The following is a 19,112-nucleotide window of genomic DNA, read 5'->3' as shown; positions in this document are numbered from 1 at the left end:
GGGGGGGGGGGGGTCGTACGTCCTTCCCGACCCCCTCCCCTTTGCATATACCCGGATGTATTATTTCCTGCAGAGAGACGAAGATATCTTTGCCTAACTTCGAGAGCCACAGGGATGGACGAATGAATAAAATATCAAGTTTCCCACGAGAGGGAATGGGGAAAAACCTTGACCGCTCACCTTTTTGCCTTCTGCAGAAGATTGACATGGGTGACATGAACGATATCAAAACATCCATTGGTGAATACAACCACCTCTTTCTTCTTACTTTGACGAGTCATTATGGACTGATCAGATGCGTTTGTCATGGGTTCTACGCCATTAGTAGACTTCCATCCAGATTCAAATGACTTCTCCTTCGTGGCTTGACCTCTTCTACATGACTGTTCTTCTTGCTCCTCAGGGCTAACCTTTTCTTGACATTTCTGCATTGGGGTAACTTTATGTACTGGGAGTATATCGTGCGTAGTGCCAATGCTATAGTTGTACGGAATCACGGGCTGCACTTCATTTGTTGTGCCTGTTAACCCATCATGCTGGATTTGACCCCAAATATCTCGTTTAGTCACTACGTAAGTCCCGAAGTGTTCCACGGCGACGCCTGCTGCCGTATTCGCAATTTTTACCGTGTCCCCGACATCAGATTCGTTCAAGTAGCACGCGAATATGGATATGAATGTGTCGCCCGCACCTGTGACATCGACAACTTTCTCCGCAGTAGCTCCGATATGGATTTCATTATCAAGCGTCACCCATGTAACACCATTTTGACCCAATGTTACCAGGATTGCCTCAATTTTGTACGTTTTTAAAGCTGTTCTCGCGTTTTCAACGGTGAATTTTCCGCAGACATTCTCGAACTCTTTGAGGTTCGGCTTCAGGCAGTATGCTCCTGCATATTTCGACCAATCGTCCCCTTTTGGGTCCACCAACACCGGGCACTTGGCATTCCTGATCAGTTTCTGCGGCGAATGAATAACACCTTTGTTATAATCTGAGATCAAAATAACATCATACCCGTCTGTGTTCACATCATCAATGTTAATCGGTTCATATTTCTCCTGATCACTGCGAAAAACGTGCCTTTCTCCTATGATGAACCTTTCTTTCACCGTTGTCACCGTTTTCCCAGGAAGATTCACAAGTTTGAACGGAACTGCTGGACACTCGTTTTCCAGAAAAGCAGAGACGAGGGTAACTTCAGCATGATGGTGACAGGTTAGGGCCACATTTCCTGCGCCTCCCAAGCGGATATCCAAGTGCTCCTTTCCGAAAACCGGCAGAAACGCCTCGCAACTAATTTTCGTAGTTTTTCCATAATGATATTTATCGTACATAAAATCCCCTATGACGAGTACTTTCATAGGTTTTGACTGTGTCATCATGCTGTAAATGTGGCCTGTGAATATAGGGAAATGACAAGCAGTGCCAAACGAATTGATAGTTGGAAAGTCCACAATATAATGAGTACTGAGTAAGGTTATGATCATTCGCTCTATAAAGGAACTCCTGTATACCAATGACAATAGAGCCATTGTTATGTACTTTCCGGTCTTATGTATTGTGGTCATCAATCGATGTAGGGTATTAGACCTTCTATACCAGTACTATTATTAGGGCTTATCTATGAGTTTTGCATTATTGGCGTCGTACGTCATGATAAACAAATAATGCGGAAACCAAACAATATACACTAATATTTAAACAGTAAATTATTTTGATTTAGACAATCAAGTCACCCTTTAATGATATCTCAATACAATAATTTATATTGGTATATGTATAGGCCTATGTATATTTTGATATTATATGCTGGAATCGGGTATATTATATGTTATTCAACACCATGATTGTGCGCTATGTCAAACCATTTATTATATAACCAGAGACCATTCGAAGTAAATCATGTGTCCGAAGTTGGTAATTGACAAACGTAAACGAAATTATAATACACAAAGACAAACCTAGTCCGCCTCTACCCCAATGCAGAAAAAGCAATGGTGGGAGAAAACTATAATGGGTGAGGAGATCAATTTCGGCTGCGATAATTGACCTCACTTTTGTTATTATTTAAGATGACAATTTAAGGAAGGCTCCAGAGAAAACATTTGTTTAAAATGTTGTCAAAAATGGTGGCTCAACCATTTCCAAAATTTTCGTCAAACACCCTTCTGGGGCGGATGCATGGGGGTGCATAAAAAATAATTGTTGTATTATATTGTTGATATGAATTATTGGTAAGATTTTCAGGGTACATAGAGTCCATATTCTCAAAATGTTCACACCTCAGCCTCAACCATGTTGGGGTTGAGGTGGTGGACTCTCACGCACCCATGGGCGCAGATCATGTGGGAAGGGGTAAACGTCCAGGGGTACCGTAAATGTCCAGTGGTAATGCAAGGATTTGCCCGACGTGGGGAGGGTCCGAGGTCCCCGAGGGAGGCGATGTCCCCGATGAGGGGGAACATTTCCCCGGCGAGAATAAAGTTGGCGTGGTCGAACGTCGCTTTAAATGCCTCGAAAGTGGTCTAGGGGGCGAAGGGGTTTCAAAGGCTTATTTAATCGATTTTAGAGTCTACTAATATGTACAAGATTGCTTTTTCTCCTCGACGAATTGTGGTTTCTTTCCCCGACGAAGGGTGGGGGGGGGGAGCTCTCCCCGACGAAGGCCCCCCCCCGCCCCCCCCCCGCTGGCGCCACCCCTGTAAACGTCCCCTCACATTTTTTTTTATGGGGTAAGGGTTGGTCCCGTCAGTTTTCGCGAGTCAAGAAATATGCCTGAAAATTGTTGACATAAATGCATAAATGATCCAGATTTTAACGAAAGTGCGCTGTACAGCCAGAGTACATCTTATTCTATAGCAAGATACCTGTATCTCTGCCCACAAACATCTGAATTACCTATCCGACTCGAGTGCCTTTATTATAATTTGAGACTATGAGAAAAGGCGTGCAAAGATAAGATTGGGTTTCGGCACATGAAGTAGTATTTTCTATGGTACATCACAACGATTAATTAGATCGATGATGATGAATTTTACTATATAAGTGTGTCATATCCAGCAATCTAGGTACAATTTCCCCAAATTTTACCACCTCAGCCCCAACTGTGGTGGAGCTAAGAGACGTGTGGACTCACAGTTTTGAAGTAAGTAAAGTAAATAGTACATCAAAAACAATGTTTTTAAATTTTATTTTCTATGGTAACGTACATCACACATCTAATTAGATTTTTATGGTTGCCGAAAATAGCTGATCATGAGAATTTGCTGGCGCTTAATTTTGACTATATTATAATGGTGATGGGATGATGATGAATTTTACTATTGTAAAGTGTCATTTCCGGTCATCTTGAGGTACTATTTCCTAAAATGTTCTCACCTCAAGCCCCAATCATGGTGGGGCTGGGGTGAATGTGGCCACACGGCCTTGAGGTAGGTCGAGTATATTAAATACTTCAATGAAAGTGTTTCTTTGGTTTTATTTTCTATGGTACATCACTCGTATTAATTAGATCTCTGTTGTTGCCGAAAATTCCTGATTAAAGATCATGAGAAATTTGCTGGCACTTCATCTAGAATAAATAATGATGGTGTGATAAGGCCAAATAAAAAAAAAATATTGTGTTGGCCACGCCCGACCGGCCCAAATTTTATGAAATTCAGGGTCGGCATTTTAGCTTTTTTTTTTTTTTTTACAATATTTTTTTTCATGAGCTTATAAGGCTGGAATATCCTTAGACTAAGACTAAGTTTTTCTACCGACATACCCATTTTTGGATTTTCCCAAAACTTAGCCAACACAATATTTTTTTTTTTTTTTTTTTTTGCCTAATGGTGAATTTTACTGTATAAAAGTCTCATTTCCGACCATCTAAAGGTAATATTTCCTTTCTAACAGACACCTGTGAATAAAATTTACCTCCTCTGGCGGAGGTATAACAACAGTGGCATAGTCTTTTCAGAAATACCCACGTGGTGGTGCCCCACAAACAAAACAATAATATAATAACTTTAAAAAAATTACAGTATTACTGTATTATATTACTATTATTAAATTGGAATTTACCAGGTGTAAAAATCCTATAGGTTTTTTTTTACGGCAATATATCATTTGAGCACCCAATAAGCTCACGGGATACGGACTGTGACGGTACAACATCAAACAGACTGAAAGCTGCAGCTTGCAAGTTAGCCTGGGTTCCAGGCCCTAATTTTAGGTTACTCACTCTTTATTGCACGCCATACCTAATTTAATTGGCGTCCCATACTCGATTTCTTGTTTTATCTCTAAATTTACTTTTTCGTTGGTGGCGCTGTCCAGAATGAGAAAAATAATAAAAAATAACTTGTGGCAAGTGGGCATACCGTAAACATTCGAATAGAAACCCCGGACTGCTCTCTTTTTTTGTTTTTTGTTGAGGACTATTGAAAGGGCCTACTTTTCGAGATTACTTTTGCAAACTAAGAAAGGGGCTTCTTTTCAAAACGAATACTGTAAATATTTGGAATTGCTTACGGCATTTGCCAATAGGCCTATTCGAATTTCTTAGGCTACTTTTGCAAACTAAGAGGAGGGCTTTAATTCGAGATGGGCTTCATCTCAAGATTGAGCCCATTGGGCTTCTATTCGAGTTTTTACGGTATAGCGATTGAAAGCTAAAAACTTTAAATGGGAATTTTATTTTAAATGACCCATTTTTATCACGATTGTTTGTAAAGGGTGAGCTTTTGTTCTGTTATAGCTTAGTAGTTGTTTGGTTATTTTAAAGTATTTTACATGATATACAAATTAAGCAACTCAATTGTTGATTTATTGTTCAAATAGCACAATACAGACAGTATCACATTGATGTTTAAACTGGATAAAATACAGTACAACAACAACAACAATATTAATAATTTAATAATAATACTGTAATAATAATTACAACACTACTCAGTTTTAACACTACCAGTAGTTTATCTACATTGTGGCTATGTTCTCACACGGAAGCTAACGGTTAGCAGGATCCGGATCCTGCTAACCGTTAGCTGCCGTGCGTCCATGCGAGAAAATCTCGACCCGGATACCAACAATATGATGATCGAATCACTGGCCAATAAGAAACTGGAAATTGTAAACGCGTACGTGTGATTGGTTGATGATAGAAACGCCCTCAACTTGCTAACCGATAGTGCTTGCTAACCGTCAGCCTATCCGGATACCGCTAACGGTTAGCGCTAACCGATCGGGCGTTCTCACGCAGGTGCTAATGGTTAGCGCTAATGGTTAGCTCCCGATCCAGATACTAGGGCTCTCGTGAGAACCAGGCTTGTAGAATTTAATTATTACTCTACAATATCAGCCATGCAACCACCTAAACTTAACCACAATTTAGGCTTTCATATAACAGAGAAAGCTGATAACTATTGTACATTGTACGCAATCAATGTACTACAACAAATTTGAGTTGAATCTCTCCTGTTTTTTGTTTTTTTTTTGTGTGTGTGTTTTAAAATTTACTCCATCACATTTCTCTCCTTGTGAAATAATGGATCAAAAATACCTTTCATAAGATGTACATAGGGTATTGCCCAACTCACCATAATACAGGGTAAATGTTATTCATCATTACAACTGATCTTGAGCGATGAAAATACTATTACAGAATTAATTCTTTTCTTTTATCTTTTCAATCAGATACCTAGTGTAATCTGACAAGCAAACAAGTATTCTAACACAGTGCCAAAAATGAATATATATTATAAATTGATAGTAAAGTTCTGATGACACTATAGAAAATAGAAGTGAATGATAAGATAACAATCATGCCATTCAGAAGTCAATGCATCGTCCTTTTCGTTCCCAATCTCCATATCGAGTTGGTTCCGGACCTCTAGGACCACCTTTCTCTCCTGTTACTGGATTTACATCATTTGGAAAAGCTTCCAAAGGTTCCTGTTCCATATGAGGATGCTTCTCTGATTTGTCCCATTTACCGACTGGAGTATTTGGCTTCTTCAACGGTGTGGATTTTGACTTGCTTGTATCCTCAGAGGCCAATCTGTGAGGTGTATTGAGGATATGAAGTCTTTTGTTTAGACCTGAGGGGAAAACAGTTCATTTACTTTAATGATTACGATTATAATAATATTTATAAAAAAAAGTCTAGGCAGAGGCATGCTCTATGTCCTTCTTTGGTTTAGGCCATACAAAAAAACATTTGATAGTCCCCTCCCTCATCCTAATGAGAATTTATTGAAGTGCCCCTTACCTAGGAATGCAAGGTGGAGAAAACATTGATGGGAGGGTTAGTCAGAGGCCTCATAGATTATTTCTTTTATTTTTTATTTTCTTTTTTGGTGGAAATATCCTCAGAAAATAGTTGAAAAGATTTCTTAATACAATATATACCATACATAATACAAAACCATTACGATGGGTCAACTGTTATTAATAACTTTATGTATATGGGCCTAACTCGGCCAGAGATACTTGAAATTTATTTTTATAGGATTCCATGACATGCTCAATAATAATAATAATAAAATACAGTAGGACTTTTTTCCTTAGTAGGACCGCACAACACTAGGCTTACACTATACCTACAGTACCTGCGTGGCCAGGCTGGTGGTACCAGTGGGTACCCGCACGTACGCACACCAGTCATAGACAGGTCTACCTTACTCTATCTCACAGCAGGCCTAGCCTTCTAAGTAAGCTAGGAATATAAGCTCTCTCCGGCTCCGATCCACGTTTACATGACTAAATAACGACATTTATTGCGTGCAGTACTTATTTATTTTTAAAAATCGGTACACAGTAATAAATATTTACCCAAAAAGTATCGTAAGCTCTCGGTGTTTACGCATATTGAATTACGAAGCATGGAGGCTGCCATGATTGTTTGTTTGGCCGAAGTCGAAGCTAAGAAAGCGCCCCCAATTTTACCCGCTCGAGTTTTAGCACGTTCGTCCAAAAAGATCAAGTCGATCGCGTTTGACAAGAGAAAGGATTATTTATTTTGTACAGTACTCGTTTGTTTGATCTGTTGGGAGGTTAACTTCTTAAATATGTCCAGAAGAAGAAAATACAGTGTAGATGATGATGATGTCGGTAAGTTGCCAAACTTGCATTTCCTATCGCATGTATTTGATCGCTAACATTGTCTTTTTGTTTAGGCCTAGCTAGCCAAGCCGGCCTCCTTTATAGTCTAGTTAGCATCATTTTGTTGTGTGTGAACGGTCACGGTGGATTTGTGTGTTGGTGTTCATACGCATGGCGACGCTTTAGTAGGCCTACTAGCTAGGTCAAAAGCCTACTAGGCCTAGATGGTGTAATACTGTACTACTGTACTGATAAATTAATGGGATAGGGTTCTTGGAATGGTGGAAAAATATTTATTTTCATAAGCTACAAACAATTTCACGACACTAGAGGCCTAGCCTACAAATGATGAATAAATAAGCATGATGGAGAGGGCTAGGCCTAGGCCCTTATCATAATAATTATCTCCATTCAACAACAAATTATTTGAAATCCTACCCCACAGTATGGCTTAGGTAATACATTCTAGACCTAACCTTTTAAAAAAACAAAAACAAAACAAACTCCTAGCCTACTCCTAGCTGGGCCCTAGGCCTAAACTAATCTACACTGCATCCTAGGGGTGCCAGGTCTGCCAAAGTATTTTTTTGCATGGGTTATAGGTGTACATTTTTTTGTGAACTCCGAATTTTGTAGAAAATTGCTAGAAAAATAGATGTGCAGAATTGTAAATACTGCATAATGGTTAAATATCAAGACATAGCCAAGGCATAATTGTCTGCAAAATTTGTTTGGAAATTAGTCTATAATTTTGAAATGAGCTGACATAATTTTATGGCTAAATTTGAGCATGTACAGGCTCGATTTTACAGTAAAGTGCCCCAGTCAGGCAGCAGAACAATCAAAGATTTAATAAAATCTCTAGTTTGATGTTAAAGATAAAATATTACAAATGTGAAGCGGAGGATTGGAATAAATGTCTCATAAATTATTTCTATTTGTCAGCGCAACCATTCAATAAACGAAGAAAGTCAGTTCATGATGAGATTGAAGAAAGGCTTGAGTCTCTTATCACTAGAGTTGGGGAGAAGGTAAAGTTAACGTAATACAATAATTTTTATTACATTTATTTAATAATACAATTCAAATCCATTACTGTACCTAAATCGAGAAAATACACAATTTTGTAAGTATCATGGATTTATTCGGTGTAAACATCAACGATAACTCACAAAAGTCAGAAGACTTACTTCTAGTGGGGTCCTTCTTGTGGTGATTGGGCGGGAAACAATCCATTAACCTTTTCTGAAGAATTTACAGTACTGTGTTCTTTAACATGCACATGAGCCATATTGCACACAGGACCAGTGTCTTAAACGTCTCTTCCGAAAGACGGTGTGCCAAAGAACACCACCAGTTTAACTGACTGAGCTATGCTGCACTGTAAAGGTCATATATGAACACTATGTTGCAGCCATCTGTTTCCTCTCCACCTACAGAGCACATCCTCCTTGGAAAGCAACTTAGAGGGGCTTGCTGGTGTCTTGGAAGCAGATGTACCTAATTACAAGCACAAGATTATTGATATCCTGTCCATCTGGTTAGTATCAACATAACTTTTGATTTTATTTTGGTTTTTTTCCAGGTATCTCCATTTTACAACCAAAATAATTTTTAAAACTTTTCAAAGCAAAAGTTATGTAAAATTTTTAATTAAAAAGTTGGTAACTTATTTTTTCCATTTAAAGGAAGAATTAAATTTTGTAAATCAAATTTTTCCCATTTTTTTATTTTTACAAACAATATACATTAAAGAGGTTTATTTTAAATTGCAGCGCATCTGACTTGCCTGAAAAGACTACAGTTTACACCACCCTTGTAGGTCTACTGAATACCAAAAATTACAACTGTGGTAGAGAGGTAAGTTTTGAACATTTTTTATTTCAAATTATTGTTTGAATAGATACTGTACTATACATGAATACATAGTGCATCTGTTTGCATCTAATACATGTTTAAAGGCCATCAAAAATTATTCTCTGCCTTTTGTGAAGACATAATAATCGCCTTTTTTGGGGTATTTTTTGATCACCATCGACTGTCACTTTATTACCCTCTAATAATGGACCTTACACAAAAGCTCATCAGTATTTTATTAAAACCTTTGTAAATCTAAGCTCAATTAGTTTCATCTGGTTTCTATCATGTATGAACATAGAAAAATTGTAACTCCACCAATAATATATGTACTGTTTGTGACGTTTTGATCCATTGTCAATGGATCTTCATTAGACAATGACTGGTTTGCTAGTTGTTGACATGTCCTGATGTTGTGGGCCCGATGTATTATAACACACCTGAATATGTCCCAGTCATTTGATTGGTGGATTTCGTATCAAGTGACATTGGTTATTTATTATTATTTCATCACTCACCATGATTATTTAGTTCCATCCATGCATTTTTGTTCCATTCATTTTGTGCCATTGTATGCCTCAACTCATGCAATTTTTTTGTTGGTTCAAAGACAGTGGAATGTTCCATTTAGAGAAAAAGATAGAATTAAATCACTATTTTCTCATAAAATATCAAGTAACAAGGATCTATTTTAGGTTTGTTATAGAACAAATAATAAAAGTTTGTTATTCAAGCAATGGAAAGAATATTTTCATTCATTGAAAAATTATTGACTGTTTCATTCATCTCGGCTCTGCATCATTGAATGGAACCGTCAATCTTTCAACTCTTGTAAATATTCTTCCCATTAGGCTTATCGACATTCATATTTGTGTACTGCTGCTGCAAAATAGTGGGAGAGGAATTAATTTGGAATTATAATTTCTACAAATTCAAACTATAAATTATTCCCATAGATTTCCTTTAGGATAGATCATTTCCAGATTGAAAGCCTGCTGGATTCCAAATGTGGAAAAAGTAGCCCTTAATGATTTTGCATAGGGCAGTAACAAATGTATATCTCTAATCAGTATTGAATTTATCTGTGGACTTTTTTTTTAGTTTGTGGAAAATCTGTTGCGAAAGTTAAAAGAAGCCTTAAAAGCTTGTGATTGGATAAGATCGCATACCATGATCCGTTTCATGAGTGATCTTGTCAATTGTCACGTGGTAGATCACAGCTCGATCATCGCTATGTATGAGACATTTTTAAGTGCAACGCAGGAGGATGGAGTCCCACAAGTACGAATGGATTGGTTTGTGTATGTTGTGCTTTCATCGTTGCCATGGGTAAGTTGTCAGGGTTAAATAATTTTTGATTTATTTTCCCATTTGAAGTTGTAAACTCTATTGATCATGTAAACAAAAATGGAAAATTTAATCATTGTTATTTTACAATTACATTTCTATTTATATTTTTGTACTGACTAAAGTATTGATTTTATAATATTTTCAATTTCATAGGCCCAAATTGACTTAATGCAATTGTTTTTTATACTGATTATTTATTGTATTTGTGTATTGCCTGATGAAAACACACAGTATATGTTTTTTATATACAATCTTCTGCAGCAAAAATCGTAAATGTGATAATGAAGTACATAAGAGGCAGACTCGGAAGGGGGCCTTTACTGGTGTAGGCATATATAATGTGCCTCTTCCTTGAGGTTATAAAGCGCAGTTCTTTTCCCTGGTCATTGGTTCACATGCTTTAAGTGTTGCTGCTGGTAATCAGCGCAGGACAGGTAACCCCCACCAGGTACCCTTTCATACTCCTGTGTGGCAAGAAGCAACGAAGATAAAATGCCTTGCTCAAGGACAAGCAAAATGCACAGTGAGGGACTGAAACCCGACCTCGAGGTTGGGAAACCAAACTGTTCCTGCTGCACCAACCACTTCCTTTAAGTTTTTGAAAAAAAAATCATTGATAAAAACAGAAAATTACATTCAAATTCTGAGAGTGCCATTTCCATTCTTCTAGGTGGGCCATCACCATAAGAGTTTGTACTGCAGCCCTAATCAACAGTGGAACTGAGGTGGTCTTGACCCATAACATCCCCGACTCTAGGCCAGTCTGTTTCAAATTCCTGGTACATCTGTATACCTATGTCTTTGTCTATCATTACTATTTAATTGTGCATTTTATTGTCATTTCAATCATTTGATTTATGATAAAAATTGATTTACTGTATTTACTTTCTTTGTTCACAGTCAGCACATGAACTTCATGATAAGAAACCTCAGGAACTTAATAAAATTTTAAACACTATTGAAAAATACATTGGGTAAGATTATCTATAAAATTTATTCTTCATCCTCAATCTCATCTCATACATAACTAATAGAAAGCATAGTAATGCATTTTTAGTATTATAAAATTATCATAGTGTGATAATTCTTAGATTCATATTATAATAAATAATCAACCAAATTTAATATTGCGGTTATTTTGTTATTTTTAAAAATTTTCAGTCAGCGTAAACACAACCATATGGCAATGCTAAGAGTATGGATGTTGGATGCGCCACATCGCCAAGAAGATGTAAGTTACCACATTCCTGATGCATAATGTTGTTTTGTATTAGCATAACCATCAGCATAATCTCATTAACTCCTGTGTTTTTCATGCTGTTGTTAGTGAGAGGGTACTAAATTCCATGTTACAATTACAACGTTCATGTCTGATCAGTTTCATTCAAATTTAATGTAATTTGACAGTAAAAAGATGTAGCCTTCATTATTACAGTACTTTTTATTCCTGTGTTTTTTATGCTATTTCCTTGTTGCTAAATTCTTAATCAGTAAGTGATTGCTCTTTTTCGCCTAAAGTACATTGACTCACTGTGGGCACAGATTGGCAAGATGCGTCGAGATAAATGGACAGAGAAGATTATACAGAGACCATACCTAGCATTTGATGGAGTCATGTCAGAGGCCCTGCAACATACCCTACCAAAGTTTACCCTTCCCTTGCACTCACCAGAAATTTTATATCAACCCCCTAAAGTTGTGTTCAGGATGTTTGACTACACTGATGTTCCTGAGGTAATGTTGTATTAGACAATGAATCATTACTACTACTTTACACCAAAGCTTGTGTAGAAAACACACTACAATTTACTATTATTATACTATTATGATAGTATTTATACCTAGTTTGATATTTTAAGCATAATTTGCCTGATATTTGTATTTTTGAGCCTTTGGGCACTTCACAGGTGGCTAGTGCCTTAGGCTAATAATAATAATAATAATAATAATAATAATATTTTCATTTAAACTTTCCAAAGACAAAATTGGAAATCAATTTCAAAGTCCTAGGCATTTGTATTTTCTAAAGGGGATCACAGAGTTTGAGTAACATCGACTGTGTACTGGAATCTAAATTATACAACTGATTTATAACAACCAATCCCATTTTTAGGGCTCTCCCACCTTACCTGGTATCCATTCTGTCGAACGCTATTTAGTGGAGGATCACCTGGGAATCATCATTGAAAACTTCTGGAAAGAGAGAAAAGAATGGTAAGCCTCATTCGTAATTAAGGGCGAGCCAGTAATAATCAGTATACATCTAAAAAGTGGTAGAAGTAACTCTACACTTTAATGTATATGAAATATGTAATTATTAATGAAATAATGATGATAAATAACTAAGATGAGATAATTAATTATAAATGAAGAGTTGAAAAAACCCCAGGATTATAAAGACGTGACTATGGAGTGTAGCATTTTACAAGGAGAGAGTAAGAAATATGGAACTACTGACAACGGAAGGAAGGATAGTTCAGGTTTTGAAAAAAAAATAATCTGTTGGTAATACTCTTGGAAAAGGAGAGTTAATGAATATAGTAATGGCACTGACGACCAACCATGTTAAACAAGAAAAGATAAAAATAAGTTTGTGCTGAAAATCACTTGTTGCAGAGCCCCAATAATGACAATGAGTTAACACCATTTCATTTTGGCTTTTTTATAGTGCTGCCCAGCTAGTCAGCTTTCATGCAAAGCACAAGGTGCCTCTTAACTACATGATTGTTGAGGTTCTCTTCTCTCAGTTCTTCCGGCTGCCATCGTCACCTCGCATTGAGATCTTCTATACAACCTTGTTCCTGGAACTCTGCAAGCTCCAGCCCAGCTCTTTGCCTCAAGTTGTATCCTTTGTTGGTATCTAAAACCAAAAGGTCCACTTATTAATCTTGGATAAGAAAGTATAATACATACCTCAATTCTTGGAGTATGTACCTCAATTTTTTGTTTTCTCTCTGTTTTAGTTCCTTCATATGTTTTGATTAAGAATTAAAGTTTCCTTTACTTTTATAATGAAGAAGCAGTGGGAAAATGATAATACACTATTTAAAGTGAACCATTTTTAATATGAAACCTGTTCCTCACTCCATGAAAATACAAGCTACCTGTCACAAGATTTCATCTTGATGATGTAATAACAAAGTTAATCCCTATTTTCTAACAGGCCTAGCAATATGAGCATGGCTGAATCTGTAATTCTTAACTCCTCGTAAACCCAGTGTTTGGATGGTTAAATCCTAATAAAAGTGCTGTAGGTTTTAAATGACCTAACACTTATTTCCGAAAAAGTGTTACCCAAGGCCCAGATGGTTTAGTTTTATTTAAAAAATGGCTAACCTCAGGCTCTGATGTGCTCTGTACTTAAATGGTTGGAACCCTTAGATCCTTCACTAGCTACCCTAAGTACGTACTAACTAACGATAAGTTAAAGGAAAATGAAACATTTCAAAATGACCCCTTAACTTCATACAAGCTTGCCCAAGCAGCAGAGATGATGTTTGAACGTCTGGATTCAATGAACCTTAGCCTTATCGATCGCTTTATTAACTGGTTTGCTCACCATCTAAGCAACTTCCAGTTCCGATGGAGTTGGGATGATTGGTAAGTTGAAAACACAAGCATTTAAAAAAATTTTTAATTTGCTTTCGAAAAAATTGGAAATTTCAGAAAAAAAACAATAGATTTTCTTTATTTTTATTTCACCTGCCACTGCCAACATACCATTACTACACTGTGTACATTGGCCAATAACATGTTTTTATTTTCTTCTCTGTCTGAATGTTTTTTGCAAGACTATTTGCTAAATAAGAAAACAAAATTTTATTTTTTCTCACGCCCTCCTCTAACAATCTTTAAAAAATTAAGTTTTCGAAACAAGGTATAAAAAAATTCTCACCTAAATATACCAAGAAAAAAATTGAATTTTATTATTAACTTTTATTAGTATACACATCATGTAACATCATATATATATTTATAATAGTGTACATTAGGATGTTGTTCTTCAAAGTTTATCCAAGCCAACATCCCTCATTTTTGCTTTACCAAAAGAACACATATAAAAAATATATATAAAAAATATTATTTTGTACAGGACTGATTGTTTGAACTCTGACCCAGAGCTGCCAAAACCAAAGTTCATCAAGGAGGTACTGAAGAAGTGCCGGCGATTATCTTACCACCAGCGAATCATGGATAATGTTCCAGAGAGCTTTAGCCTACTGTTCCCAAAGGAACCAAAACCAGTGTACAAATATAAACTTGAAGGGGCAAGTAAGTGCAGTCAATTATGCTGTAACATTATAGAATAGAGGGTGTGTTCCATGGATGATTGATGACTGCTCTGATCATTGGCTTATCCAATAGCATATGCATGGTGGGGATGGGGTGTGAAGCTTATATAGGGGGAATAATGGAGACAGTGAGGAGGTCCTAGCTATTGGAATGAAGTGTTACTTAATACCTTTTTACTCAGTGATTTCTGCTTAGTGCAATCCCCATATTGTCTTTTGAATTTCTGTTAATATGCTGTATATATGTCTTTCATTAGGTCAGTTGCCTGGCAACATGATGGCCCATCAGTTGATTGATGCATTTAAATCGAGGGCCACACCCGACGATGTCATCAAGTTACTCAAAGACACCCCTAACCCAAACAAAGATGAATATGCATTTGACGGTAAGTAATTTTTAATAGGTATTTGATGTTTTCAGATACAATGCAAACTCAAGATGAAGTTTTCTTTCAAGCTTCTTTGATTTTATGCAATACATTCCTATTTTTTTACTGTGTTTTTTGTTTTTACATGGTTAATTTGTGGTTTTTTTCTTGTTTTAGTCATTTCTCACTCTGTTACTTTTTTTTTCTCTCTTTTGTGTGTATGTAAAGTGCATAGAAGCTCCGGCATTATGCACCAAATAGGTGTAACATTATTATTATTATTATTATTAATATTATTATGATTATTATTATTAATATAATATCACATTAAATAATTGAGAAAATGAAAACATTAATTCAATGGACATTAAATTTATATTAAAATTTATAATTTGATTTATTGTTTTTAGACGATTCTGGATTTAATCCTGTAAAAATTGATGTGTTTGTGCAGACATTGTTTAACTTGGGCAGCAAATCATTCTCACATTCTTTCAGTGCTCTTGCAAAGTAAGTTCTGACAATACAACATTTATCTATTCTCCAGTGTTATTAAATGTATCTAAGCCTGAGGATATGTTTCTCCCTTTCCTAGGTTCTAAAACATAATTTAATGCCATATAACAGATCAAATATTTGTGTTACCAGTTTAACTTTTGAATGAGAATGTAAAAAAATTACTTTGTAGGTTTTATCCAGTGTTGAAATCATTGGCTGATTCTCAAGAAGCTCAAGTTTATATCCTGCGTATGTTACATGAACTTTGGTGTAACCATGAACAGGTAAACCAATGTTACATAGGCCTATCTACCTGTCCATACTTTTTATGTTATGGAATCAGAAAAGTAAATGAAATCCCATAATATGATACTTATTTTAAATGTTTTGCATGGTTGGGTTACACCAACATTAATAGTATAGATTTGAAAATTGATTACGCTGTCTATTTTGAGAATACAGTGGCGTAACGCCTATGCGCTCCCCAAGTTCTTCAATCTACCACCCTGACCCAAAAGAGCTTTTTTGATGCATAACAGCATAATGTGTCAGACATCGACTGTAGGACATATATCATATTACACCAGTGACTGATAAAAGGGTGGGGCGGGTGGTGGGCAGCCACCCCTTCTCCTGTCTGTCAATAAAAATGGAGATAAAAGGAAAATTATATTCAAATTTTAAGTCTGTGACAGCCATTTCCGGCCATCTAGAGGTGTCATTAATCATAATTTTTTTACCTCAGCTCCAACCATGGTCAGGCTGTGGTGGTGTAGGCCCTCTATCTGTGAAAATCACCCTGTGACCCCCGTCTATTTTAAATACCTGGATCTACCAATATTATCATATCATTTATTTTGTCATTAAAAACATGTATAATACAATGAATAACATTATAAAAGAACAAGCACATTTAAAATCCCACAATGGAATTGCCAACCGGGACCTAAAAAAGGGCCCCTGGTCTTAAAAAGCCATAGGGCCCCTGGCATCAGTGTTGCGCCATTGTGTGAATATCTACCTGGATAGATGGATATTTGCCAGTTTCCACCATGATACTTACCTAAAAAAATAATCAATTTGTCAACTAATTATTCCATGATTTGTCCAGCCCAGGCATCACTGCTGATTGTAATTACAATGTGGATTACCATTTCATTTTGTTGTAATTTATTACACAAACATTTCATGACTGGCATTTCAATGAGTGCAGATTAAAAAAATGTTGTTTTCATTATTTAGATGATAATTGTACTTGTTGACAAGATGCTGCGGACACAGATTGTCGAATGTGCTTCGGTGGTAAATTGGCTGTTTTCTGTGGAGATGAGAGATCAGTTTACAAGCATGTACATGTGGGAGATATTACATTTAACTATTCGTATTATGAACAACCATGTGGGCGAACTGGAGTCTGAATTAAAATCCTCACACAAAAAGCAACATCGAGTGGGAAAGGTGAGAAAAAAGTCTTCCATGTGCAAACAGTGTTTTCACCATGCAAAAGCTAAGATGCTTCCTTTTCCGCTGCTCATTAAATTTCGCTCGTAGGAGCAGTTGGCTCTTATGGTGCTGCTTCTCAACCTTCAGGTTGGAGGTTCAATCTGTTACTGTGATTTCACTTGTTTCCTTGGACAAGGCACGTTACCTACAGTTGTCTCTATCCATCCAGAAGTACGAGTGGGTACCATAGGTTCAAACACAAAATGTATATGGTCTATTTATGGATATAAAATGGACTGATTAGAACTGCAACATTATGGAATTCTCCCCAGGGAGCTGAGTATGTGTTCCATATGTGCTTGATCCAATGACGGGGTAATAATGTGAAGCACTTAGAGGCCTTGTTGGCATTAAGTGCTATATAAGTCTAACATTATTATTATTATTATTGTTACTAAAACGTACCTTAAGGGGAACTTAGACAATAGAGAAATTAGAAAACAATTAAAAGAAAATGAGGTTTTTCCTAATCCCTCTACTAACCTTACTAACACAACTTTTAATACTAATTATGAGCTTTTCAATTTTGATATTATTACACCTGATTTTGTGTTTGATGAAGTTTGTAAACTATCTAACAATAAGGCTAGTGGACTGGATGGTATAGACTGTAAACTTCTAAAATTGGCAGCACCTTTAATCTGTCACTCACTTGCTTATTTATTTAATCTGTCACTATTGACATCAACTTTTCCACTTGAATGGAAATAAGCAAGGGTCACTCCTATTTACAAAGAGGGGGACAAAGCCGATCCAAACAATTGCAGACCTATATCCATCCTACCACTAGTAACCAAGTAACTAGTAATGCAGACGATACTACCATTTTATTGTACACCAACAATTATATGATTATTTGACAAGAGTTAATATTATGAATGGATCCCAATCTGGATTTAGGAAAAAACATTCAACAAATACTACCCTTATTGATGTTTTATAATCTCAATAATTTAAATGAAAGCAAAGCAACTGCAGCCATCTTTATAGATTTGAAAAAGGCCTTTGACGCAATTGATCACAAACTCCTCATATCAAAACTTAATGACTGTGGAATTCAGAAATCTGCCCTAAATTGGTTCATTTCTTATCTTAATAATAGGTCTCAAATTGTTCAAATTAATTCAACCCTATCTGACCCAATGAAAATTAACATTGGTATTCCCCAAGGGTCCATTCTAGCCCCATTGTTATTTATTATCTATGTTAATTCCCTACCAAATGTCACTCAATGTAAATGTGTAATGTATGCAGACGATACTACAGTACCATTTTATGCAATTCTTCCGATCCCACTCTTCTCCAAAATGAACTAAATTCAAATTTAATCAAAGTTGCTGAATGGTTTGATAAAAATAAACTTACATTAAATATTAAAAAAACTAAATCTTTGGAACCAATGCAATTTTACCTAAATTTTCAAATATTTCATTATTTTATAATGGCATGACTATTGACAGAGTTGATTCATTCAAATATCTTGGAGTTGTGTTTGATTCTAAATTAACATGGTCTGAACATATTGAAAAATTAACTGGTAACGTCTCTAAACGCATCGGTGTGATCTGCCTTATTAAATATTTTTTACCCCATAATACTCTAAGGATGTTGACTAACGCTCTAGTTATGCCTCTTTTTGATTACTGTAATTGTGTTTGGTCCAACTGTAATATTAAACTTTCAAATTCACTTCAAATACTTTTAAACAGATTAGGAAGAATTTTACTTTCTGCAGACATAAAAACCCCAGTTGTAAATATTTTAAGTTCGTTAGGGTGGAGCAAACTCTGTGATAAATGGGACGAACAATTGCTCATAATGATTTTCAAATGTTTAAATGGTCATGCTCCATCATATTTATTGAAAAATTTTGTTTTTAATTATGATTTGCATACGCATTGTACTCGCAGTCAAAGTAAAAATACACTAATTGAATACACCTGGAATAATATGCAAGGTAAAAGAAATTTTGTATACCGATCTACTAAATTATGGAATAAACTCCCAGATCATACTAAAACCAACTTTAAAATCTATGACACTTTCAAATTTTAAGCATTCTATTTCTAATCCTCAATAATACCATCTTAATTTAACCTAAATTTTCTCTTACCTTGCATATCCATATTTATTATTTAAATTTTTTATTTTCTTT

At 35.9% G+C, this 19,112-nt stretch overlaps 3 protein-coding genes across 3 annotated transcripts in view; 1 reads left to right on the top strand and 2 right to left on the bottom strand.

Moving 5' to 3' along the window:
- Positions 1 to 1,544, bottom strand: part of LOC117122511 (bifunctional protein HldE-like) — a 2,724-nt gene extending 1,180 nt beyond the window's left edge. The window contains exon 1 of the mRNA XM_033268099.1: positions 181 to 1,544. Coding sequence (XP_033123990.1) covers positions 181 to 1,535 — 1,355 coding nt within the window. The 5' untranslated portion in view covers positions 1,536 to 1,544. The remainder of the gene's footprint in view (positions 1 to 180) is intronic.
- A 3,664-nt stretch (positions 1,545 to 5,208) lies between these two features.
- LOC117122529 (succinate dehydrogenase assembly factor 4, mitochondrial-like) lies at positions 5,209 to 6,950 on the bottom strand. The gene is made up of 2 exons (XM_033268120.1): positions 6,820 to 6,950; positions 5,209 to 6,086 (listed from the first exon to the last, which is right to left on the bottom strand). The coding sequence occupies exons 1-2, from the start codon at positions 6,881 to 6,883 to the stop codon at positions 5,818 to 5,820; spliced, it is 333 nt and encodes a 110-aa protein (XP_033124011.1). The 5' UTR covers positions 6,884 to 6,950; the 3' UTR covers positions 5,209 to 5,817.
- LOC117122528 (nuclear cap-binding protein subunit 1-like) overlaps positions 6,855 to 19,112 on the top strand; it is a gene marked incomplete in the record, with an annotated part of 15,027 nt that continues 2,769 nt past the window's right edge. Inside the window, 16 exon segments of the mRNA XM_033268119.1 lie at positions 6,855 to 7,098; positions 8,035 to 8,120; positions 8,529 to 8,629; positions 8,865 to 8,949; positions 10,048 to 10,275; positions 11,197 to 11,270; positions 11,458 to 11,527; positions 11,815 to 12,030; positions 12,410 to 12,510; positions 12,965 to 13,139; positions 13,769 to 13,896; positions 14,390 to 14,568; positions 14,846 to 14,974; positions 15,367 to 15,466; positions 15,645 to 15,738; positions 16,697 to 16,912. Of these exon segments, the coding sequence (XP_033124010.1) occupies positions 6,870 to 7,098; positions 8,035 to 8,120; positions 8,529 to 8,629; positions 8,865 to 8,949; positions 10,048 to 10,275; positions 11,197 to 11,270; positions 11,458 to 11,527; positions 11,815 to 12,030; positions 12,410 to 12,510; positions 12,965 to 13,139; positions 13,769 to 13,896; positions 14,390 to 14,568; positions 14,846 to 14,974; positions 15,367 to 15,466; positions 15,645 to 15,738; positions 16,697 to 16,912 (2,211 nt within the window).

The sequence above is a fragment of the Anneissia japonica genome, unplaced genomic scaffold (genome assembly GCF_011630105.1).
Source record: "Anneissia japonica isolate Jap-2015-1 unplaced genomic scaffold, ASM1163010v1 scaffold1889_len2455224_cov183, whole genome shotgun sequence".
Lineage (NCBI taxonomy): Eukaryota > Metazoa > Echinodermata > Crinoidea > Comatulida > Comatulidae > Anneissia > Anneissia japonica.
The sequence above is the reverse complement of the archived record's forward strand: the minus strand, read 5'-3'. Positions and strand labels throughout refer to the sequence as shown.